The sequence below is a fragment of the Rhinatrema bivittatum genome, chromosome 2 (assembly GCF_901001135.1).
Source record: "Rhinatrema bivittatum chromosome 2, aRhiBiv1.1, whole genome shotgun sequence".
Classification (NCBI taxonomy): Eukaryota; Metazoa; Chordata; class Amphibia; order Gymnophiona; family Rhinatrematidae; genus Rhinatrema; species Rhinatrema bivittatum.
The window spans coordinates 154,361,788-154,388,527 of record NC_042616.1 but is presented as its reverse complement, the minus strand read 5'-3'; the positions used below and the strand labels follow the sequence as shown (position 1 = coordinate 154,388,527).

At 44.9% G+C, this 26,740-nt stretch overlaps 1 protein-coding gene across 1 annotated transcript in view; it reads right to left on the bottom strand.

Annotated features, from left to right (window-relative positions):
- Positions 1-333: 333 nt before the first annotated feature.
- ST8SIA6 (ST8 alpha-N-acetyl-neuraminide alpha-2,8-sialyltransferase 6) overlaps positions 334-26,740 on the bottom strand; it is a 208,335-nt gene continuing 181,928 nt past the window's right edge. The window contains exons 7-8 of the mRNA XM_029588758.1: positions 5,256-5,348; positions 334-1,481 (exon numbers count right to left, since the gene is read on the bottom strand). Coding sequence (XP_029444618.1) covers positions 1,004-1,481; positions 5,256-5,348 — 571 coding nt within the window. The 3' untranslated portion in view covers positions 334-1,003. The remainder of the gene's footprint in view (positions 1,482-5,255; positions 5,349-26,740) is intronic.

Genomic DNA, 26,740 nt, shown 5'->3' with positions numbered 1-26,740 from the left:
CTATTATTTGAAAGAATAAATAACCGATTTACATTTACCTGCCCAAGCCTTTCATGATTTTATAGACTTCCATCATATCCTCCCTTAGCTGTCTCTTCTCCAAGCTGAACAACTCTAACCTCTTTAGCCTTTCCTCATAGGGGAGTCATTCCATATCCTTTATCATTTTGGTTGCCCTTCTCTGTACCTTCTCCTGTGCAACTATATCTTTTTTGAGTTGCGGCTACCAGAATTGCACACAGTATTCAAGGTGCAGTCTCACCATGGAGCGATACAGATACATTATGACATCTTCTGTTTTATTCACCATTCCCTCCCTAATAATTTCTAACATTCTGTTTGCTTTTTTGACCATCACGGCACAGTGAGCCAATTATTTTAATGTATTATCCACTATGACTCCTAGATCATTTTCCTGGGTGATAATGCCTAATAAGCCTTACAGAGAGGCTAAGCCTCTCTATGAAAGGCTTATAATGCAGATCATACACCATTTTGGTGGTCCTATTTTGAATGTCTCCAATTACACAATGTGCTTTCATAGATGTGGTCTACCATTCAAGGTGGGATCTCACCAGGGATGCACACTATCTATTTTCTACTAAGAATAGCTCTCCCTAAGCAACTATGTAAACTGCTAGCCTTCCCTACTACTTTGCTATACCGATTACTATCTTGAGATCACCAGACAATGAATGGTCCAACCTGTCTGGGGACTGCTAATTCCTCCCCAGGGCATTTATTCTAACTTCCTGTAACTAAGCAAAATTCTTCATGATTCTTTGTAACGCAGGCACCCAAATACATACAAATAGCCAGAAATGCTATAAAACAATCCTCCTTTATACCAAAACATGTGAATCTCCAGCATCTGGAAAGGTAATCTCCGAGGTGCATTTTGGTGTACGTAGGTCACAACAGCAGCAGCCTTCCAGTATTTTTCACATATTTCCCTGATCAATCCAAGTTTCTTTTAATACAATTGCACTTAAGAAACAGAAATCTACCCTTTCCGTCTCCTTTCACATTCACCAAACTGTAACTTGAGTATGCCTTTGCTGTGGAGTTGAAGAACCTGGTAAAATTCCTTAGGCATGGCGTGGAAACCAGGTTTGGGCAATTGGTTGTCATAGTAGTGGTGGCTGATTGGTTGCCCTTGAATGGATTTGGAGAAAGGCCAGAATCCATACAGCCGCACGTTCTCACACAGTTCTATGGCCGCGCTGGTAACCATCAGTCCAGACGACAGGCGGTACGCCCTCACTCCCTTGCTCCTCCAGAACTGGGCAAGGCTTTTCAGGTATTTGGGATGAAAGAATATTGCCTTCTGCTTCGCCTGGAATTCTTGCAGAGTGTGGTACACTTTGAAGGAAAGAGCAGTGTTGGCTCGGTAAGAGAAGGCTGGTAGCAGAAGGAAAGCCTCGCCGTAGTGCGTGATGTTCTCCAGGAAAGACATTTTGTTTTCCTTGAGTTTGCCATATCTGTCAAAGAAAAAACAGTCTAATGAATTTCGCGCATTGGTTCGGCTGAACAGGCTGTGAAGTGGAATTTTCACAAAGGATTTACATGCGTAAAACCCGGTTTTATGCGCGGAGATGGGCTTTTGAAAATTTCCTGAAGGGGGGGGGGGACGGGGAAGCTTCTGGGGTAGGTGTTTGTGTGCATAAAAGTACAGACAGAAGCATTTCCGCGTGCACTTCTTCGTGTACCAGAATGAGCCATTCTATGGTGCAGAGATGGGGATAGGAAATCTGATTCACACACATACACGTTTGATTTTCATTTGCTTAAATCTACATGCACACATTTATACCTGATAAAGCAGGTGTAACATGCACACATATGCCCTGCTATTTTCTGCACACACCCGCACTGATGTGTAGAAACCAGTTTTGAAAATTTGGGCTAAAGTCTGTGTACTTTTACCCGCGTAGAGCGGAGGTATTTCCAGAGTTGGGATTAGGGTGGGGAATGTTACAATGCACGCAAGAGGTAATTTTAAAAGGAGTTACACATGTAATATACTATCGCAGCAATTTTTAAAAGCCATTTATGTGTGTAAAGTGCTTGTGAATATCCTATGGACAATTCAATGGCATATGCTGTAGCAATTTTCAAAAGGTTGTGGTATCCAAGCGTGAATTTACCTGCTTCAAATTGGGTTTTACATGTGTAAATACATGGGTAAAGTGTATTTACACATGTAAACCCCAATTTTAAATACTTTTTAAAATCAGGCCCACAGTTTTACCAGAAATAGTACTCACAGTAAAAGCAGGTGTAAATGTCTGAGGGTATATTTTCCTATATTGGCCTGTAAGTCAGCTACTTCTTTATAAAACCATAAATGGCCTCTTTTTCTTCTTTCCTTTATTTACTTTCCTAAAAAAATATCTCCTTTTACCCCCTGCCCTTCTACTTCCCCTAGATTTTCCCATCCAGCTAACAACTCCTTTAAGTATTCCCCCATTTTAACAAAGTTAATTGTCCTTCATCTCCTGCGCTCTAATACTGAACCACTCCATCCGGTTACCATTGGATCCTAGATAAATGCTCACTGCATCAGAGATGCAGTCCCTGTTGGTAAGCACCAGGTCCAATATCTCTCCTCTCATGTGAATGATTTTCCTTGTAGAGAATCCAGGATCCCCCCTGCTTCTAGAAGACATCGCTGTCAGGACATCCCAATCAACATCCGGCAGACTGAAATCACCAAGCAATACCACCTCCCCTTTCATAGCAATTTTGTTAAATCTCCTTAAATCTCTATTTCTTCTGTTCCACCTAAAGACTACAGACAAAAGATTATCTCCAAAGGATCAGTTGCTGCAATCAACTTTGATTAGGAACTTAAGGTCCTTCCAAGAGTTCCCCCCACCAAAGGCTGGTAAAAACACAAAAATCATCTTTTTCATTTAGAGGGCCAGTTTTATGGAATTCCATGTCAAATGAAATTCAAAATATTTTAGATTACCTAAGGTTTTAGAAACAAAGTAAGGACTGGCTTTTTACATTAGCTTTTGAGTGATGAAGATAATACTGTTTTTACAGTTTTATTATGTTGCTGTGGATTTATTTCAGTGTAATGTATTTTTTTGCTTCGTGGTTTTTCTTTTTTTTTTTCAGTTTATAGTTCTGTTTATTGTATTTTATATTGTATGTTTACCATGCATATTGGGGTAGATTTTCCAGTTTGCGTGCGCACATGAATGTGCCGATTTTCTATCATGCGAGCGCCAGCGCACACATGGTAGCCACGCGCACAAGGGGGAGGGACTTCTGCAATTTCTGCGCGGCGATGCATTCCGGCCTTCCCTAGTTCCTTCCCAGGAATTTCCCTACCCCTCCTACCTAGCCTCCCTTCCCCTTCCCACCCCCTAAACCACACCTTTTTCTTTTTTTTCCTGTTGTTTCACAACTTACTTCAGCTTACTTCAGCAGAGGTCCATATTCAGCCACTATGTGACTTGGCAAGTTAACCAACTAAACTTATCCAGCTAACTTAGCCTATATATTCAGTAGCATGGCTACTCCTGGGGGAATTCTGCACAAAAAAATTTTAAATTCTGCGCACAAAAACTGAAAATTCTGCAAAATTTGCAAACTTTATATTGGTCAAAATACAATTTACATGACAGTCTTTAAGTAATTACATTTTAAACTATTACAGAAAAAAGTTGTTACTTAAAATTGCAGAATTTTAAATATTTTGAGCAGAATTTCCCTAGAAATTCACTGTAAGCGTGTCCCTTCCACTCGCTCTCCCTACTGCCCTGGCCAATTTGCCCTCTCAGGCCCCAACTCCTCCACCTGCCAATATCTCTCCCCTTCACCTCTAGGCTCAACCCCTTCCATTCTATTGCCAGTCCCAGAGTTTGACCTTGTTCTCAGTACTGCCCCTCTCACAGGCTCCCACTGTCCCTCCCTCTCTCACACACATGCTCCCTCTCTCTAATACGCATCCACACACATCCTCATGCAGGCTACCTCACATACACAATCCCTTTACACAGGCTAGCACCCTCACATACAAACAATCCCTTTTTCATACACACAAGCTCCCAATCTCTCACACACACACTTCTTCACAATCTCCTCATATAGGCTCCCTCTCTCTGAAACCCACACTCAAGCATCCCACCAGCCCCCCTCTCTCTCACCCTCCTGCTCTCTGTCACCCTCCCCTCCCCTCCCCCACACCCCTCCCCTCATACAGGCTCCCTCTCTAAACCCACAAGCATCCCCCCCAATCCCCCTCTTACCAACTAAGCTGACTCTCACCCTCCCCCACACCCCCTCTCCTCTCTCATACACACATTCTCTCTCACCGGCATCCCCTTCCCCTCATATAGGCTCCCTCTCTGAAACCCACACTCAAGCATCACCCCCACCCACCCTCTCTTGCCTTCCATGCTCTCTCTCACACCCTCCTGCTCTCTCTCTCACCCTCCCCACCCCCCCTTTTACCAGCCATGCTCTCTGTCACCCTCCCCTCTCTCACACACATATTCTCTCTCACCGGCATGCCACGGGACGCGCTCCGTTCATGGCGAAGATGAAGGCCCGGGCACGCCATTCGCAGCACACGGGGGCCCCTTTTCGCCGCCAACGGCGCACTGGACCTTCATCTTTGCTGCGAACGGAGCATGTCCCGTGTGCCACGGGACGCGCTCCATTTGCGGCATGCCAGGATCTCCTCTGCTATTTTCTGCCGTGCTGCCCCCACTCTCGCGATGGCTACTGTCCGCGCGCTTCCGGTTTTGAATCCTCTTCTACCAAGGGAGGAAACCGGGGCTTGAATAAATGGATGGGGCGTGGGTGGGGCGTGGGCATGGTGTGGGCGTGGCCAGAGACCTCGCCACTGCCGCTGGGCCCGGGGATTGCGTGCTGGCACTCGGCCGGCGTACGCAACCTACGCCTGCCCAGAGGCAGGCGTAAATAATAAAACAAAGGTAGGGGGGATTTAGATAGGGCTGGGGGGCAGGTTAGATAGGGGAAGGGAGGGGAAGGTGGGGAGGGCGGCCTCGGAGGGAACGGGGAAAGCCATTGGGACTCCCCTCGGGCTCGGCGCACACAAGGTGCACAATTGTGCACCCCCTTGTGCGTGCCGTCCCTGGATTTTGTAACATGCGCGTGGATGTTATAAAATCGGGCGTAGATTTGTGCGTTCTGGGTTGCGCGCACAAATCTACGCCCGTGCATAAATTACAAAATCTGGCCCAAAATGTTTAGGCATGATTAATTATAATACTCACTTTACGGCTATGATGCTCGGATTAACAGTCACAAGGTTCGTTTTATTCCCAACATCTTTAGTAACATTTCCCCTGATAGGCGGGAGGTTGCACCTAAAGTTCAAAAACAAGGTTTTAAAAGCTTTTAACAAACTAAGCTTTCACAAGTCATTCATCTTCTAGTCCAGTGATTCATCACATTCATAATTTAAATTAAAAAAAAAAAATAGGAAGAAAAACAGAAAGCGGATTTGGAGACTCTTCTTTCATGTAGATATATGCACAAATCCAGTGGCTAAGATCAATTATGCTCAGCTAGCCACATGACTATTTGGCTAGCTTTGGTTTTGGTTAAATTTCAAGTCACATCCATAAGTATATAAAAAGATCATAATTAGATTTAAAACTTTAAGAGGCGAATATTCAGTAGGTTAGACGGATAACTAGTCCCGTGTATTCAGCGGGATAAATGTTCTGCTCAATATATTTGCTTAAAGTTATCAGCACTTACCCACTCCTGGTGAGGTCCAGCGCAGCTTCTGTCAAAGCTGAACTGGAAGTGTAAACTAAACCAGCACTAAAAGTAAGTACTCTAGTGTAGTTTATGCTCCCAGCTGACCCTGCTCCCAGCAGGGATTTTTTGACCTGGGAAGTGGAGGGGGTTTGGGGGTGCGGCAGGGTGTTAATTTAGATTGCTGAGAGTGGGAGGGGGAAGGGCCTGGTGACAGGTTTATTTCTGAAGAAGATGTTTATCTGGGGGGGGGGGGGGCCCACAATGGCTCCATCACATTTTAAGATATGGGGTGAAGGATGCAAGGCATGACAGGGCAAATTTAGTAGGGGAGAGAACAAACTGCCACATAGGAACTGTATGTAAAGGGGGTGGATCACGGCGGAGCGAGTTAGCCATATAACTTCTGCGGCTAACTGCCGATATTCAAATTTAGCCACCATAGAGCAGGTCTAAACTTAGCTGGTTAGACTTATATGGCTAAGCGCTTGGTTATATGCGTATATTGAGTGGCATAGCTGTGCCGTTGAATATACATTATAATTTAGCCAGATAAGTTCTAACTGGCTAAGTTACTTAACTGGCCAGTTTTGAATATTGATCCCCTTATGTCTAGCCAAAGGCTAGTACTGTTCTGGTTCTGTGATATTGATTCTTTTGTTTACTTTTAGTATACCATTTTAAAATGTTATGTTTTTATTTGTTTAATGGTGAACTTTTAGTTGGTTTGGGTTTTATTATATGTTCTTCTTTATGTGCTGACACAAATTTAAGTCTTTGATTTGACTTAATTGCATTGTTTATTGAAAATGTATTCACAATTTTACCCATGATTCACATTTTCTATCACTTGCTACCTCTCAGAGATTTTAATATAACTTTCTGGATCATTCCCTCAATTGATTTGAAAGCAAAGGGAGCTTTCTCCAGCTGGGTGCAGCAAGACCAGTAGTTGCAAATTTAGAAGAAGCTGATCTCTATCATCAAATCAGAGGAGCCACCTATGGTTTTCCCTAAGGCCACCTGAATCAATGTCTATTTTTAGCAGCTTTAAGTCTAAAATCTCTGTACACAGCTGTCTTTATTAGTCTTTTTATGTTTACTAAGCCAGCTCCATTTTTCAGAACCCTCTATCAAGGAAAAGCAGGTTTACTATAATTACCCCAGAGATTTGCAAAACACTATGTCCTGATTGTAGTTGTAAAGCTTTTGACACTGCCCTTTATTTCACAGAACAGGACAGATTTTCAAATGGATATTATGTTCATAAAAATCTTTGTTAAGATCGTCCAGGTAACTACATGCACAAAAGTAGATGTGAAACCTTATTTCACGCATACTTTTGTGCACGGCTGCAAGAGGCATTCTGAGGTGCAGAGTTGGGATGGAGAAAGGATTAATGCATATACTATTGATTTTCAAATGTATGCTTGCAAATCCATATGTACAGTTACACCATGCTCCCGAGTAGGGCGTACCTTTTTGTGAGCATGTCTGTGCACATACTGAGCCAACCTGGGTGTAAGATTCGTGGACCCTTGTGCTGTGGTAAGGTTGGCTCAACCTATTGAGAAGGCCCCATAGGTCCACACTGACAGTTGGTGGATCTGCGCTGATAAGAAACTGATCAGGAGCTTCACCTATATCAACCCCTCTCCCCTCAGGTTGAACCCTTGGGTTCCAGGCGCCAGCAGGTCTTAGGCGAGCTTTTCCAAGGAGGAGGCAGGGGCATAGGTCCAGTATCAGGCTAGGGTCAGAGGCAGGTGGCAGACGAGAAGGGTTAATGTCTAGGCAAGGGTCAATGGTGGGCAGCAGGCATGAATGGTCAGTATCCGGGCAAGAGTCAGAGGCAGGCTGCAAGCAAAGATAGTCAAAGTCTAGGCGAGAGTCAGATTCAAAATCAGTCTGAGAAAGGTGTAAGAGACAAGGAGAAGTACTGATATGCTAGGGCAGGAAGGAAGGCAAGGGCTGGATAAGATGAGACAGGAGAGATTGGAGAAACAAGGCAGGCTGGGCTGGTGAGGCAGGCACAAGAACAGAAACAGGAAGAAGCAGCAACTTACTCTGCACAGCCGATAGATGACCCGTTGCTGAGGTGTCTGCTTGCTGCGTGGCTGGTAGCTGGTAGCAGAGGTTTCGCCACAGGGCTTTTAAAAGTAGGTGTGCGCCGCGCACGCGTGCACCTAGGGGAAATTCTGGAGACAGCATGATGGCAGCATTCTTGCTGTGGTGGAAAGGAATGCAGCTTTGGTGGGTCTCGGGGTGAATGTGCAGGCTTGCGGAGCTGTCCCGTGAGTCAGCAAATGTAACACTCGGACTTATTCTCATAAGTCCACTTTGAAAATTTGAGATAAAGACATAAATGCTAACTTTTAAACTGGCACGCAGGCGCATGTGTGTTGTGCTCAGGGGTGGACCCTTGTCCTGTACCAGGGGAGAATGGCTCCATGGTAGGGACCAGGAAGCACCTGCCCCCAGGGGGCGGAGCACTGGAGGAGACAGAGGCTAGGATGAGCTTCACCACTGGAAGCCCGCAGGGACCCGGATTGCTTGGACCTAGGTGGGCCTCCTGGAGAGATGGTAAACTGATGTGCCCACAGACAGCAAAGGAGCACAGTCAGGTTCAAGGTCAGATGGAGCAAGGAAGACCAGAACAGCATTGGTGATGACAAGGCAAGGGACAGAGCCAGAATCGGGACATGGTCAATCAGGCAGAGGTCAGAAGGCAGGCAGAGTAGTCAAGGAACAAGCAGAGGTCAGTACCAGAGAGACAGTCCAAGAGTACTACCTGGGGAGATGGAGATGGACAGATGCAGGAACAAGGATGGAACAGTAGGATCCTGGAACAAAGCTTTAGCTCACAGTGACAATCTAACACACAATACAATGCCAACCCAAAGCAGTGCTCAATCTTCATCCTACCGGGCCACGTCTCCAGAGGAACAAGGAGGACCAGACAGACACAAAACTGATGGACAGGAGCAAGGTCCGGGGCAAGTAGCTGAACGGGACAGTGATGTTCCATGTTCCAATCAACATAGATGTTGTTGGAATTATTGACGTGCGAGCTTGAACCCACAAGCTTGGAAACAAGTGTTCTTGGATTCAGGGATGTGTGGGCTGGGATCCATGAGCTAGGAATCAATTCTTGGAAGTACCAAGAGTGGGGCTTGAACCCAGAACCTTAGGATCAAGGTTTCTTCACCTTAGGCACTAGGCCACATGCCAAGGAAGTGCAGGCAGGAACTTCCTTAAGTAGCTCCTTCAATCAGGGTGCGCCGCAGAGCTAGGACTTGCCCCTGGCCCTACAAGAGGCCAGGCGGTCCGCGCACACGTAGGGCCGTGGCCTACACCATGGAAGACGCCGAACTCCGGCGTGAGGCCTGGTGCGTAGTGGAAGAACCTGCGACCACCGCCGCCGCTGCGGGACGCCGAGGCCTGGAGGAGCTCGCGGCTACCGCTAGGGAGGCCAACCTGGGACCTGCAGAGGAGCCAGAAAGGTGAGCAGGCCCGTGTGTGGGCCAGACGTGGATGGGGCGCGCAACATTTTCATTTGTGCACGCAATGGGAGATATGCTTATACTCGGGTGAATTTTAAAATCTGCTTGGCGTGCGCCTGCACGACATATTCGCATATCTCCTGGTTTTGGCACCTTGGGCTTTTAAAATTCACGTTTGTAGGTATATAAGATCTGCACATATTAGCCCTACCAATGATTTTTTTAATTACCCTCTATATATGGCATAGAAAGTATGCTGTCAAGGAAGGCTATGATGGGATACTGCTGGAATTTTGTAAGAACTTATCCTCTTTTTCTAAAAGAGGATAAGCTTTGGCAACAGCTGTCTTGCTTCTTTCCATCAGCTGGACTGAACACCAGTCACTCTCTGCCATCTCAGTGACTTTAGAGCAATGTTCTGAGCCCTGTGGCCCTTAGCCTCGCCCACCTGATGTCATCTACCGGGCACTGGGCACTTAACTCAGGGCCAGACACTGGAGGAGACCAGACCTGCTTTGCCAAAAGCTGACCTGCTTCTTTCCATCAGCTGGACTGAACACCAGTCGCTGTCTGCCATCTCAGTGACTTTACAGCAGTGTTCTGAGCCCCGTGGCCCTTAGCCCCGCCCACCTGATGTCATCTACCAGGTGCCAGGTACTTAACCCAGGGCTGGATGCTGGAGGCACCTGCGCCTCCTTCACTGACTGCAATAATGTACTAGACCAATATCAATTTGGTTTTCGCAAATTTCAAAATACTGAATTACTATTGCTCTCTAGTTTTGATATCATAAGATGTGGTTTTGAACATGGTACTAGCTTCATTATGGGGCTTCTAGACATCTCTACAGCATTTGACACAATTGACCATAGCATATTGCTAAACCACTTGGGTGCACTAGGACAAACGGGGAAGGTATTGACTTGGTTCAACTCTTTTTTGTCAAACTGCGCTTTACAAGTTAAAATTGAATCGTACACCTCATCCTGGCAGACAGTGACATCTCTAGAGAACCCAAAGGCTCTGCGTTGTCAACGATGACACTATTGTGCCGAATACTTACAAATCTTGACCTTCACTATAGATTATATGCAGATCATATATAATTTTTCTTTCCTATTAAAACAACATGGACACAAACTGAACAAGTTCTTTTGAATTATCTCACTACTATTCAAAATAGGCTATCTCAAAATAAGCTATCATTCAACATCCAAAAAACTGAAATAATATACCTCACAAAATTCCCATTATACAATGAAACATAACATAGAAACATAGAAATGATGGCAGAAGAAGACCAAGCGGCCCATCCAGTCTGCCCACCCAGCTTTCACACTTATTTTTCTCATACTTATCTGTTACTCTGACCACTGAGTTAAAGGCCCTTATTGGTAACTTTATGGTTCTAATTTCCTTCCACCCCCACCATTGATGTAGAGAGCAGTGCTGGATCTGCATCAAAGTGAAGTATCAAGTTTAATTGGTTAGGGGTAGTAGCCGCCACAATAAGCAAGCTACTCCCTTGCTTTTGTTTACCCAGCCTGTGCAATTCAGTCCTTGTTGGTTGTTGCCTGAATATAAATCCTCTTTTCTTCATTCCCCCTGCTGTTAAAGCAGTGAGCTGTGCTGGATATGTATTCAAAGTGAAGTATCAGGCTTATTTGGTTTGGGGTAGTAACCGCCGCAACAAGCAAACTACTCCCTGCGCTGGATATGCATTGAAAGTGAAGTATCAGGCTTATTTGGTTTGGGGTAGTAATCGCTGCAACAAGCAAGCTACTCCCCTGCTTATTTGTGAATGGCAAATCCTTTTTTCCACATTTCCTCTTGCCATTGAAGCATAGAGCAATGCCCCATTTGAACTTACTATTAATGGTCAAAGTATTCAAATGATGAAATCTGTTCCAAATCTTGGCATACAAATTGATCCATCATTAAGCATGAATTTTCAAATTAAAAGTCTAATGCAGACTTCCTATCACAAATTGAAGCAGTTACAACACCTGACGCCATTTCTGGATCCCATCAATTTCCATACAGCTTTACAGACACTGCTATTCTCTAGTATAGGTTACTGCAATTCTTTATTCATTGGCTTGCCTAAATATACTCTCCGCCCATTACAGATTATCCAAAACTCTGCAGCTCACTTACTGACTGCCACGCCAGTTCATGAGCACATTACCCCAATTTTATAGTAATTCCACTGGTTACCTATAGCATTCAGAATTCAATATAAACTTGCCAGAATCATACACTCTCTCATACATAATGTTCAGTCACCATGGATAAACGCCATCATGTAAATACATTCCTTGGTGAGATCCCTCCGATCGGCAAATCAGAATATTCTGGATATCCCCTCCCCTAAAATCGTGCATCTGGATGAAACTAGGGAAAGAGCACTTTCAATAGCAGGTCCAACTTTTTGGAATTCGTTACCAAATGAACTGAAACACCTAAAAGATCCTAGATTTTTAAAGAAAGCTTTAAAGACGTTTGTATTTAAACTTGCTTTTAATGTCTAAATCCAGATGTATAATTGTTTGATTACTTGCTGCTATGCAATTTTTATTTTATGTGACTTTGTCGCCATGTTTTAAAAAAATCTGTGAATGTGATATTGCAACCTGCCCTGAACGTCGGGAGGGCTATAAATGTTTTAAATAAAATCAAATAATTATTTCTTGGTATATCACTCTGTCATAGTTGGCCGACCGCAGGGCTGTCTCACAGCTGGTCTCACTCACCTTGGCTCACGGCAGAGACGCTGCCATGCTTCCTCCTCCTGGGTCTCCCTTAGTCGTGTACACACAGTGCACGTTAAAACTTAAAGGACCCTCGATGGCGCCCTAAGATGACATCACTGGCTGTGCTCTACTTAGCACCACTCAGCCTACTACCCGGTGTCTCAGCAACAGGTCCTCCTGCTTTGCAATATATATGGCTCCCAATCCTTCACGCCTGTTCCTGATCCTGTGCAGTGCTCCAATTCCTGTTCCTGTCCCACCACTCCAGCTTCTGTCCTTGTCTTGTCTCTTGCCCTTCCTAACTCCCTTCTGGACCCTGTCCTACTTGCCTCCGCCCCTTGGCAATGCTCCCTGGCCTTGCTACACTCTCCTTTGCCTGACCCATCTCCTGTATCGTGTCCCATCCTCTCCTTTCCCTTGCTCTTTGGACTGACTCCTTTGCTTATTTCTGGTCCTTGCCTGAACATTGCCTGCCCAGACTCCAGCCTGGTATCCGTTCACACTTGAATGCTGCTTGTCCCGACCACTGGCTGGCTCACGCCTGCCAGTGGTCGCCTGGTGCATCGCCTGCCCTGACACTTGACCTGCCACTGGATTTCTCTGCTCCTTGGGACCTCGCCTAAGCCCTGCCAGCCTCTGAACCCAAGGGCTCAACCTGCAGGGAAAGGCGTTGGTAAAGATGAAGACAAGCTCGTAACCCTGAGCGTGTCTGCCTACTGATGCCATGAGCCTAGTGGGTTCACCTCCTAGGCAGAGTCAATCATGCTTCAGTGCCAAGGGCTCACTGACCATGTCACTCTATCAGAAAATGAGGTCTGTACAGCTCTCATGCTTAAAAAAAAAAAAAAAAAGAGATTTATTATTGTGCATTAGTTATGCATTCTAATTATGACTGTGTCTAAAGAGTCTGAAATATACATTTCACATAAAATTATTTTGCAAGCAAAATCTTGTAGAAAATTCACTACTGAGCTTTCATCCAATTCTTAACATCTAGTGCTCAGGGCAGGCCCACATTTAGGAAACACTGGCAACTGTCTCCGGTGCCAAATTTTAATAGGCAGCAGACTGTTGCTGCCACTGCCATGCGTTCATGTGGGACAAGCGTCGCTTGTCTTCTCTAGTAGCGTAGGCTCCAGTTAGCAGCAGCAGCAACAGCTAAAAAACAAAACATTCAGTGCGGGTCTCCTGCAACCCGTGAGTGTTGACAGGCCCTGTGGCGCTCCACCCCCTCCTTTCTCACTAGCTTCATGTTACCTTGGGAAATCTAGGAAAGGGGGGGTGGATGCAGCAGGTTCTGCAGGATGTCCCAGGCTGATTTTTTTTTATCTGAAGTTGCTGTTGCTTCCTGGAGCCTGCACCAGGATATGGAGGTGAGAGAAGAGGGAGGGAAATTGGAGAAAGGAGGCAATTTTCTCCTCCCCTCCCTCCACTATATTGCCTATGGGTGCACGCCACTTGTATCTAGCCCTGGCTTAGGAAGAAAAGTCCCACAGTGCTATCTCGCATATGTTTTTATAGGTACAATTTTTTTAAAGGATTTTTTTCCTCACAAAAGTTACAGGAAATTAAACTCTTGGACAAAAAGGTGAGGCATTTCAAATTATCCGGGTGATTCATTCAAGCCGTGTGAGGGCTCTACCGCGTGTTATAATGCATATATTGTGCGATATATGAAATATTTTGCATCTCTCCACAATATTTTGCATCTCTCCTATTGCAGTGACTTTCTTTGCATGCGATTTGCATGCATGAATAATGCAAATGCATGCAAAGGTCATTACTAGTCAATTTGATGTAAATATTTTTTCGCAGCTGGCCGCACATCTAAAGTGACAGAAAAATTTGAAAAAAAGATGTGGCCAAACGGGGAGCTTGAGCGAGGCCGCCAGCTGAGGCAGCCCTGACACCCCCAACATGTGAAAAAAAAGTTAAAAATATGTGTGCAGGAGCCCCCCCACAACAAAAATTACCTTCAGGCCCCAGTGCCCCTTCCCATACCCACCCCTTATGTAAATTAATCCCTCCGAAGTGCCTCATGAAACTCCCCCAACCCCCCTGAAGTAAAGCAAACAGTCCCCCCCATCCCCAGGTCCCCCCAAAGTCACACATACAATCCCCCCCCCCCACCGCTAGATGTGTTTTGGGGGAGGGGCCCCACTATTGCGGCAGCACCCCCTCCCCTGCATGAAAACATCGGGGCTTAGTGTATTTAGGAGTATGTAATAGAGATGTGAATCATTTTTTGTGTTCGTGTCGTTTTTCGTTTTTCAGCCGCCGCGGGAAATGTCGTTTTTTTGTGGTTCGAGGTTTTTTTTTTCACGAAAAATTGTTTTTTGAGTTGGTGTTTATAATTTGACATAGCAAGCCTATGCTTTCTGTAACAGCCACGTGTGCTTTTCTGTTCGAGGAGAGTGCAGGGTCAGGAACCTGGTACTTAAAATTCCTCATCACCTTTCTCTGTTCCCCTGGAAATCCATGCCACCACCAATCCAAGCCAGAAATGTTGCAGGCATGCAGTATCCTGCCCCGCCATCCCACCACACCTCCTCCTCCCCTCCCTTCTTGGAGTTTTAGGTTTTCTCTGTATGCTTGTTTATAATTTATGGTCTTTTATTCTGCATTAGATAAGAGTCAGTCTGCATTCTGCATGTTTAGCAGAAGTGAGGGATTCTGCTAACGAGGGTGTAGATTCTGTGTAGGGATCTAAAGTAGTCTGGCTTTTTTTGTTTTTCCAATAGTAAGTGGACTGGGTTCCATATTTGCAGTCTTACTTTTTCATAGGTAAGGCTGTTGCCTTTCAAGCCCTGGGTATTCATACTCTTATGGTATGGCTGGTATGCTATATCATTTCTAAAAGTTGTTTTAGCAGGTTTTCATGTTATTTCACAAAGTGGCTGGCAGGGAAGGGATTTTGAACTACTATTACTGAGGGGGTATCAGAATTTGAATATTTTTCTTGTATGGCGAATTAAAAGGAGACATTTCCTAACTCTGCTCTCTATAAACTCCAGAAGAGATCAGAACTTTCTGAGGTTGACAGTGAAATGCATGAGAGTGTCTGTATCGAAAATCTGTGTGCTGCATATGCATATCAGTCCCAGATTTGTCACTAATGCAGTAAGCAAGATTAACATTTTTGTGAAAACAATAACATTTAATAATGATATTTTATAAGCAATTATTGTAATTAAAGAATTGTTATCTTTCTCCTGAATCACTTTCAACAATAAAAAATATAGGATTTTTTTTTTTTTTGTATAGCTGTTAAATGTAGTGTGCAATGTGTCATGCACATGAGCATCATGAAAATGATATAATTCATATATTGATCATCCCACTCAGGATCCCCATAAGGACCTCGAATACACTGGCGGGCTACATTCATATCTCTGGAAGATAAAGAACCCTGTTTTGGATACGGGGACATATCTCCTCTCCTGTCCTCAGTCCATCTAGATAGCCTATCCACCCATAAATCCACATAATAGCGACTAGCTTCTTTCTCAGCCACTATTTCTTTTGGTGTCTGTTTACACACACTCTGGACTACCATAATCAGACCCCCGTTTTCATCTCTACAAGCTGTCTCTTCATCCTTCCCTTCGTGTATAATTACACATCCGTGAGTCTTACATTTTCTGAGTGGCTGTTGTCTAGTAAAATACTTTCCTAGCTTGTCTTGTTTGGCTTTAACCTTTTCCCTTACGCTTTTATCCTCTCCCTCCACAATAATATCACTGTCCCCTGTTTTCTCTACGCTTTCAGATATTGTAAGCACTTCTCCAAACCTTTTTCTTAACTCATCTACAGTTAAACCTGATTGCACAGTGTTAGATGGATGCATTAACCCCTTCAAAATGCAAGTCATCTCCTGCCATCCTTCCTGTAATTCTACCTGAGGAGGGACAAATACCTCTGCTGGCTGCACTACCACCGGTGCTTCCTCTGACACAGAAGCAGGGGAAACCACTTCTGGCTTAGCAGCAGCAAAAGCACTAGGGGACTGAGATTGCCCAGACATACCCTCTCCTGAATTATCAATAACTGATAATGGAGTCACTGGGAGAGGATCTAACTGCAATGGTTTATAACCTGGGGCTACATCTTTTGGATTGACAGGTCCTAATTCTTTAGGTATAGTATATAATGGAAAATGCCCTAAATTAACCTGTGGCAATGCTGGGTATAATCCTGAATAACTAGAGGCATGGAGCATGGGATTCTCCGGTGCATACGCTGGCGGCCTCTTATCCCCCTCAGTAGCTGTACTAACAGAATCTCTCTGCCTATACCATAAATCAAATACTTGCAAATGCTTATCTAAAGATTTCCCTTTCTTTGAATGTCTAATATATTTAAGCAAATTTAACAGCACAGAAGATTGTAATGAGTCATGTTGTGGCCACACAAAATCTGAATATTCTTTAGATGGCTTCATCCATTTACGATGATATTCCTTAATGTCTTTAACACTCTCTATAACCTCCAGAAGAGATCAGAACTTTGAGGTTGACAGTGAAATGCATGAGAGTGTCTGTATCGAAAATCTGTGTGCTGCATATGCATATCAGTCCCAGATTTTTCACTAATGCAGTAAGCAAGATTAACATTTTTGTGAAAACAATAACATTTAATAATGATATTTTATAAGCAATTATTGTAATTAAAGAATTGTTATCTTTCTCCTGAATCACTTTCAACAATAAAAAATATAGGATTTTTTTTTTTTTTGTATAGCTGTTAAATGTAGTGTGCAATGTGTCATGCACATGAGCATCATCTGTCAGGTGTGTCATGATGGAAAAAAGGTTGAAACCGCTGCTCTAACTTAGTGTTTCCCATGTATAGAGAAAAGAATTTGGCTTTGGGGGAGGTTATTTCCCCAGGTTTCATTTAATGTAATGTTTATTTTGTTTCTATAGTTTGCAGAAATGAAATAAATATTACAAAAAGTAAAACATAAACATAACAAAAAAACCCAAAAAGGGACATCCCCAGGCCCACTTGCATCTCATCTCCCTACCCCCAAAAACTGCCCCCACTCACCACGTCCATGGGGGATCCATTGAAACAGCTGACATAGTCCCAGGCCCAAAATCTAGGCTTCACATAGGCTCAGGTTCCAGGTCCGACTTGGGGCCTTGGGCCTGGCCCGATGCTGGTGCTCGGCTTGGAAGCTGGGTCCAGACACCTAGGCCTAAGTTCAGGCCCAGGCCCCAGCCAAATCCTGGGAATTGCCCTATGTTGCCTCAGCCTAGGCCCAAGCCCAAAGCTTGAGCCTGGCCCGAAAGCTGGGTTCTGCCTAGACCCAGGCTCAGAGGCCAGGGATCAGGCTGCAGGGATCCTTTTTTCTCCAATGTCTTCTTAAAATGAATGGCTGATCATCAAAATGATGCTATCCACTCAAGACAAAGTCACACTGATGCATCCTCCATGCGGAAGATGTCATTTTAAGAAGATGGTGGAAAGAAGACGATCCCTGAATCTTGGGCCTCAGCCCAGGCCTAGGCCTGGGCTGAGGCCAAGTGTCCTGCATTGGATCTGGGTCCAGGCATAGGCCATGGCCTCAGCAATGGCAACCTGCCTCTGGGCTGGGCCCCCATCATTTGGCTTGGGCCTAGGGCAAGGCCCTGGCATCAGGCCTGGGCCTAGGCTAAGGCATCAGGACCTGGGAACCTGCCTCCAGGCTGAGATCCAGCATCAGGCCTGGGCCTAGACCATGGGTCCAGTGACAAGACTCATTCTTCGGGCTGGGCCCTGGTTTTATCCCTAGACCAAGGCCTCAGCATTTGGACCCTGCATGTGGGCTGAGCCCACACAATGGCCCTAGTCCTGGCCTAGGCATAGGCAAGGCCTTAGTCTTGGGCCTAGGCCTAGCTTAGGCCTTGGCAATGGGACCTGGCCTCCAGGCCGGGCCATGGCAACCTGCTTGGGTGTAGGCTGATGCTCCACGTCAGGATCAGGCATCAGGCTCGCCGTGTTTTTAGAACCCCCCTTGGATTAGGTAAGTAGGGGCTAAAGAGGTTCTGGGCGGGAGAGGTTCTGGAGGTGGCTTCCAGGCCCAGCTTTGGTGTCAGGCCTGGGCCCAGATCTAAGCCAAGACCTTGGCACTGCACCCAGGTCTAGGCTGAGGCCTCTGCATCAGACCTGTGCCAAGGCCTAGGAGAAGCCTTTGCGTTGAGTCTGGGCCAAAGCAAATGCCTGGCCCAGATGTTGGATCTTGTACTAAGGCTTTGGTAAGCCTAGGCCCAGTCCTGATGCCTGATGGGTTTTTTCTACATTTTTTTTCAAAGCAAAAATAAAAAAACAAACTTTCAATGGTTTTTCTATCGTTTTCTTTTGAATACATTATAAAACGAAATAGGAAATGTTTCATTTTCTATTTTGTTTCAAACAAATGCACATTCCTATTTTTCAGGATGCTCTACATAAATATGCTTGAGTATATTTGCCTATAATGCAGACTCAGTGTACACAGATCTATATTATGTATATTCTTGGTGGCTATCCACAAAACGAAACTTGTTAAATGTACCTCCAGAACTGGGTTGTGAAACACATCCCTAAACAATTAACAGAATAATTAAATGAGAGGCATCGGTTTTATAACCTCTAGAAAAAGCAGTGGTAAAGCTGTGTAACTTGCTTTCAGAAAATGTCCTAGCCACATCTACTGATATGTTAAAGAGGTTGTAGAATGAGTTCCCGAAGGAAGAAAAGATTAGGAGGTGTAATGATTTGATTAGATTTTAGGGGCTGATGCAAGCAGATTCCATTCAAAACCACACAGGGTAGATTCTAAAGGGCAGAGATAATAAATAATATGATAAACCTTTTTATTTTATCTTCCTTTGGATCTCTTTTACAGACTAGTCATAGTGGCAGGATTGTAGTTTGATCACTAAAAATATCACTAATTTCATTCTGAGATTGAAAGGAATATTGCCTATGTGACACATGAAGTAATTGTCTCACACTACTCAGTGCTGGTGAAATCAGTCTGAGCACAGTATCCAGATTCAGGCCTCATCCTACAAAAAGAACAGGCAGAAACTGCAAATAATTCAGGAAGCAGTAACAAAAATGGTTTCTCGTCTAAATAACATGATCCGGGAGTTGGGTTTATTTAGCTTGAAAAGGAGAATACAGAGGAGAAACTTGATGGCAGGTTGGACAGCAAGAAGAACTTAATGATTTTTACGGTAGACAAGCATTTCCCACCTATAATTATCCTATGGGAATGGGAATTAAGAGAGAGATCTGAGGGAAATGACTTTGGCATTTTGCATGGGTGCGGAAGTCACACAGTGTGTGTAATTTTGGCTGGTGTAGCAGGAATATAAATTACCCACAATCAGGCCGATTCAGAAAAATGCGCAGGAGAGCTGGCGAGAACCCGCTCTCCCGGCGCGCGCACAGGCCACACTCCTGGGTGCGCAATTCAGGAGGGTGGCCTATGCAAATTAGGGCCCGCGCTGTCAAACCCTCCTGTCAGCGGGTTTGACAGCGTCGGCTGTCAAACCCGCTGACAGGAGCGGCGGCTGTCAGCGGGTTTGACAGCCGACGCTCAATTTTGCCGGCGTCGGTTCTCGAGCCCGCTGACAGCCATGGGTTTGGAAAACGGATGCCTGCATAATTGAGCATCCGTCTTCCCACCCACGGGCCGTGGGTCGATTTTTAATTTCTTTTTTTTTCTTTTTACTCTTTTTTTTTTAACTTTTGGGGCCTCCGACTTAATATCGCTATGATATGTGGCAAACGACATGCTTTACGGTGGCTCTGTTTGTGCACTGTAGCACAAAAGGATACTGGTATAGTGGGTAACTGTACACATGCTGTGGCACTATAGTAAGTGCGCTTTCATGCTTAACGTGGGCGCACTCTGGAAATACGATACACACGCTGTTGCTGAGGCATAGGCCTGCTGTGAAACAAATGTGCGTGTGCTCTAAAGGTGGAGATTGTGCACAGCTATGGACACTTGGAGAAATGGGGAGCATGCGCTGCTGGGAACACAGATGCAAATTATCGGGGACACACATGCACGCTGCTGAGCGCAGCTATCTCTGTTGTTGGGGAACAGTATGCTCGCTATCTCACAGCCTGTGAACTCTTACTGGCTATAATCCATCCCTTGTCTTTTGTCTCTGTGGTACAGAAAAAGGGCGATGTTGGAGGCAGGGGGCCAGGACGTTGGAGGAGTGAAAGTACACACTTGATGGCATTTTACCTTAACATTTTTGAGGGGCCTGTCCATTAGTTTGTAAATATATTCCAATTGTCACTACAAACCAACCAGTGGAAAGCAAAGATAGGTATAGTTCCAGCTTGGGGGTGAGTCTACTGCTTTTGGTAATCAATATTACAAACATCAACAATGGCTGGTTAACAAGAGCAGCAGAACCTAAACATCTATTTGTAATTTTTAATTTAGGAAAATGACAATTTCAGACTCCTTTTTCAAACAGCAACAATCTTCCTGGCTTTTGAGCATCCACTGAGAGACTGACCTAAGATTAGAAATTTAGCCAGTCACGGGCCATTATCTCATGGGAAATACTCACAGGGCAGGGAATGCTGCATCTGCTGCTTAATTTATTCCCTTGCTGTTTATTATAACGAACAATCATGATAAATGTATTTTCTGTTAATGGTGGTCGCACCCCACTTTGTACTTCAACCCAAAATAACACACATCCTATAATCTGGATTTATAATAGCACTTTTCAACCAAACAGGATTCCAGATGTGCTCTATAATTTATGTCTTTTTATTCACTGGGGTGGTTGCTCACAACACAAGTTCTTTAGTGGCACTGTTGGCAGGCAAAACAAAGTCCAAACAACAATGCACTAAAGGCTAGGTTACCATAAGCAACACAAAATACAAACAGTTTCTCCTACTCAGTCACACTCACCAGCACAGATCTCTCATAAGAAAATTAGGCTGCTGCACACAGCAGAGCGAATAATGACTTTGAGGGCAGGGATCCCCTTTTCAACAGCAGAGGCTGGGGCACAAAAGAATGTACATACCTAGTATGCCAAACAAATATGAAGATATTGGAAATAGTATAACCTTTGACAAAAAAAGAGAGATGTAGGGGGTATGGGTGGGAGGTGGGGGGAGGGGACAATGACAGAGGGAATGAGCCAAAAAGTACTCCTCCACAAGTTGAAAAAATTTGAAGAATTCAAAATTTAGCAGCCAGTGGTTTCCTCCTACTTCTTTGGACTTCCAGCTGAACTGGAGATGACCTCTATTGGTCTGCGGTCTCATAAGCCTTCATTTGAAGCTAACCAAGGTTTTATCCTCTCTTTTGTATCACCCACCCAACTGCTCAGCAGTGATAGCCCTTGGCTAGGTGCCACAAACCTAGACTCCCTTTGGAATCCAGCTAATGTGGACCATAAAATTGGTCACTAAGGGTTTGATTTAAAAAAATATTTACGAGGGAGGTCACTTGATGGAGTGAGAGCAACCGGATGTGTTCTGTATTGCTCTGGGGCTCCACTCCCTAAATCATGACCATTGCCCTCTCCCAGGCACTTTTTGGGTTTTCTCTCACCACGGGATAGCTGTTTCTTTATTGCTCTTCACCAAGTTCCTCAGCAACCTGGGCTGGGGTAGTTTATGGCTGCTAAAGCAATCCGCAAGGAAAGGCTGAAGGCCGGTGTGGTTTCCAACATGGCAGCCCAACCAAGCACCCCGGCGGTGTTACAGGAGCCTTCAGAAGAGGCAACCAGCATTGCAATGGTGATTTTAGCTGCTATGGATGAGAAACTAAATAAGCTACACTCCCGATCTGATGATCTTCAATCTCTACTTACCAAACATACACAGCCCCTTACCGATGCAAAGATGCATATCGGGGCAGTGGAAGACCAGTTCCAGGCCCTGGAGTGCAATGTGCACGCAGCCCAGGCAGAATTGGTTGAGCATGAGACCAAACTAGAGGACTTTGAGAACCACTTGCGCCAGAGTAACCTCCGGATAATCGGACTCCCGGAATCGCTCTCAGGTCGGGATTTACAGTCCTTTTTAGAAGAGTGGCTACTGCGTGTTTTCAACTCCCCGGATATGTTGGAGGGCCTCCGGATTGAGAGGGTGCACTGAGAGAGGAATCGATCTGCCGAACAGAGTAAGCCATGCCCGATCCTCGTCAAGGTATTGAACTTTTACCATAAAGAGGAAATTTTGTGCCTGTTCAAGCAAAATTGTACTTTAGAATATGAGGGGCGGAACATTTTATTTTTTCCTGACTACTCTCCGGCAGTCTCGTCCCATCAACGCCTATTTGCACCACTGGTTCCAAATTAGCTCATCACCAGGTCCGATTTACACTTTAGTATCTGGCGAGACTTAAAGTGACTCATGCCAATAAAAGTTCACTTTTTTGATTCAGTACAGGAAGCCCAACCTTTCTTTCACACCAGGCTGAAAGAAACAGAAGATCGGGCTGGGAAGGATCCTGCTGACCCTCTATTTTTTTATTTTTTTTATTTTTTTTGGGGGGGGGGGGGGGGCGCTCGAACAGTTCCATAGAGACTTTACAAGGTGGATGAGACCTGAGAGGAGGACGACAAGTGAACTTTACAATGGCTTCACTGGAGAGTGGAGCCCTAATGCATTTTATTTCAATGACCTCTGTCTTGCTCATTGTTGAGCTCTAATTGCTATAAATGGTTGTGTTGTTCAGGGGTAGGGGGTTGGGAGGTTGGAGGGAGGGTCAGGAGGGGGAAAAAGGTGGGTAGGGGAGGGGGTATAGGCCTTGTGCTATGTCTAAGCTTTTATACTGCGAGTACTGTAGGCAGTCCTTTCAGACCAGAGATTGCTTTTCTTTTCTGTTGGGACTAGGGCCTAGGCTAGAGGGCCCAGTCCCATGAGCATGCGTACATTTTATTCTGCAAATCATGTATCTATTAATAGTTAGTGGCATACTATGACAGATCACGTGCTGTGCCACCTAGAATGTATGTGGGTTGGGCTGTGTAACTAAGCGTTTTAAAGTTTTTCAGCCTCTACAGCGGTGGAAAGTGCATATTGCACTGTTGCAGGAAACATGCCTTGATGCAGCTGAGCATTTAAAGTTGTGCCACCGGTGGGTGGGTAAAGTTTATGCTGCTCATTCTGGGGTAGATTTTCAAAGGGTTACGCGCGTAACCCTTTAAAACCTACCCCTGCGCGCGCTGAGCCTATTTTGCATAGGCTCGGCGAAGCGTATGTCCCGGGGCTTTGAAAAAGGGGTGGCCCGGGGCGGGGCCGGGGCGGCAGTTCGGGAGCGGTCCCGAGTCCTCCAGCACAGCGGCTGTGCCAGGGGATGGCGCGCCTGCAGCCGCGTGCAAGTTACGCCTGCCAGAGGCAGGTGTAACTCCTGCAATAAAGGTAGGGTTTCAGTCTAAGATACTTTTTGCACTCTCCCTTGTGTGATGCTCCCAAGATTTTGAAGAATGGCCCACTGTATATTCCATTGCTTCGGTTATGGAGGTATTTTTGTAATGCTGTTAACTTGGACAGTACAGTCTCTCAATTTCTCCCTTTTCTTGGCAACCCTAAATTTTTACTGGGGCTCGCTAGGGGTATTTTTTCCCATTGGGCCACGAATGCTTTGGAATGGATTGGTCAATTTATCTCTGAGGAGGGTGAAATTAAGTCTTTTTCCATCTTACTTGAAGAATTCGATTTAGAGGAGAAACACATATTTGCGTACTTCCAAGTTAGAAGCTATATTAGGTCTCTCCAGGTCCAGGTTTGGAATGGTGACAAGAAGGCATTGTTGTCTGACATTTTAGATGTGGAAGATCCTTCTCCACATTCTACCTCCTACTTTTACAAGTTACTCCTGGGTCTAAAGCCTACTTTAAACTTAGCCAGTTTGTTAGCACAGTGGAAAAGTAAACTCCCACTGGATATGAATATGGCCCAAAATGCCTTATGCTTTAAACATATTTTGACTACTGCGAGTGGCCAAGATCTCAGGGAGACCCACTATAAATTTCTGATGAGATATTACTACTCCCAGGTGCAGGCTTACTACTTAAAGCTAGCCCCTTCTCCCACCTGTGAGAAATGTGCTCAATCTCCTGGCATGTTGGGTCATACATTTTGGGGCTGTCTAAAAATTCTGTCCTTCTGGAAGGCCGTAGTTAACTATATTTTTTGAGTTTTTGGGAGTGCATTTGCCTTTACAGACCCATGTACTTCTTTTTGATCAATTACGTAATATCGCCCTGGGACAACGACTTAAGAGGCTGTGGATCCGGAGGGTTTTATTGCTCACAAAGAAATCCATTCATTATTACTGGGTGGGCAAAGATCCGCCAAACCTGACATATTGACTGAACCAAATCCACCTCCTATATGTTACTGAGAAGTTGGTGGAGCGGATTGATATAGCTCGTAAATCTAAGTCTTTTCTGTTAATCTGTGATGCTTATATTCAATCCCTGCCACATCGGGCTCATAGTCTGGTGTTAAATGATTATTCCTTGGACCACACATACGGTAGTAAACCTTTAGGACTCCTTGATACCATGCCTATAGGTGATAGCTGGAGCCTTGAGAGGGTGGGGGTGGGGGGTGGGGGTTGGTTGGGCTTATTCTTACTAGAGAGGGGCTCAGAAGATTCCACCAGCCTACTCTCTGTTTCTATAGTACAATGTGCGCTGGATTGCCTGGGGGTTGAAATGTTGTTTAATTTTTCTAATACTTAACTGGCGGAGATGGAAGAGGGTTATTTTTTTTTTGGGGTGGGGGGGGATGGAGGGAGATTGGGGTGCAAGATTAGGGATGTTATTGTATGCAATCTTCACATAGGGACACTCGGGGCTCCCAGTGTACCCATTCTTGTTTGTAATCGTATTGAAGTGTTATACTTTGTTAAACAAAGATATTTAAACATAAAAAGAATTTACTGGAGTAAAACCCAGTTTTACTTGAGAAAATGCACTACTTGAGTAAATGGCTTTTGAAAATTGCTACGATAGGATGTTACATTTATGTAACTCCCTTGAAAATTACCTAAGGGAGTAGTTTTATAAGAGACACATAAGAAAGTTGGCAAAAATGCAGATAAGTAACACCGATTTTCAAATCGAATTTACACATGTGGGTTCACTTTGAAAATCATCCCATCAAAACTACATGCACACAATTATACCAGCTAAACCGTATGCAAAACATTTTTCAGGAAATTTGACACGCATACTTTGGAAAAAGCAAAAATATGCACGTAGGTCCAACCCCTCCCCAACTCTGCCCTGGGAATGTTTCTGCTCAGTCCACGAGCCTGGAGAACAAAGTCTTAGGCCAGAGATTAAAACCAGGACTTCCACATAGTAATACACAGCACTACCTTCAAGCCACTTGGCCAGTTCTACTTTAAAGATAATATCTTTTTTACTGAGGAATAGGTCATTTGATAAAATGAATGTAATTTCACTGGCCTGTGAAGTTGAAAAAGTGGCAGACATACAACGCTGACATGTGGTGTTAGAACACTGCAGATTTTTTTCCCTTGCCCCTCCAGAAACTCCCATGGATTTTTACTGACAGAGAACCAGAAGGAGGCAGGAAGAAATGGAAGCAAGACTTGATACTAGGAAAAGCTGACTTATACAGCTAAAATCACGAAAAGATGGTATGAAAGGGAAGAAGGGATCACCCAAAAAGGGAAGGGGAGACTTTCATATTAGAGATGTGAATCGGAACCGGAATCGGTTTGGTTCCGGTTCAAATCTTATAATTTTTATCGTCCGGCCTGATTGGTTTTTTATCGGCTGCGCCCGATCCGATAAACAAAAAACCCACCCTGACCCTTTAAAACTGACCCCTTAGCCTCCCCCACCCTCCCAACGCCCCCCCCCCAAAAAAAAACGTTTTAAAATTACCTGGTGGTCCAGTGGGGGCGCCGGGAGCGATCTCCCACTCTCGGGCCGTCGGCTGCCACTAACAAAAATGGCGCCGATGGCCCTTTGCCCTTACCATGGGACAGGGTATCCGTGCATTTGGCCGACCCCTGTCACATGGTAGGAGCACTGGATGGCCGGCGCCATCTTTAAAAATGGCGATCGGTCCCGGGGCTTTCACTGGACCACCAGGTGATCTTAAAACGTTTTTGGGAGGGTTGGGAGGGTGGGAGAGGCTAAGGGGTCAGTTTTAAAGGGTCGGGGTGTTTTTTGTTTTTTTTATCGGGCCATCGGCGCCATTTTTATTAGTGGCAGCCGACGGCCCGAGAGCGGGCGATCGCTCCCGGGGCTTCCACTGGACCACCAGGTGTTTTAAAACGTTTTGGGGGAGTTTGGGAGAGTGGAGGAAGGTAAGGGATTAGTTTTAAAGGGTCGGGGTGGGTTTAGGGATTGTTTTGGTGTGCTGGTTTTCCCGCCCCCCCCCCCCCAAATAACTCCCGTTGGTGGACACAAACCCGATTAACGATTTTTCACGATAAATCGGGGGAATTTCTATTGTATCGCACTCTTTAACAATTTTTGACGATTTAAAAAATATCGGACGATATTTTAAATCGTAAAAAAACGATTCACATCCCTATTTCATATAACAAACTTAGAAGCAGTGCCTCATATTGCTGTTAAATGAAAATGTCTGACAAGTATGAGAGCTAATTTAACTATCCGAAAGTGAAAACAATTAATTGTATTTATCAAAACAGTCCTAAAGAGAAGCTTTCTGTTTTACTTAAATTAAAGGTGATCCCTACTAATGGCCAACAGGGTAGGGATG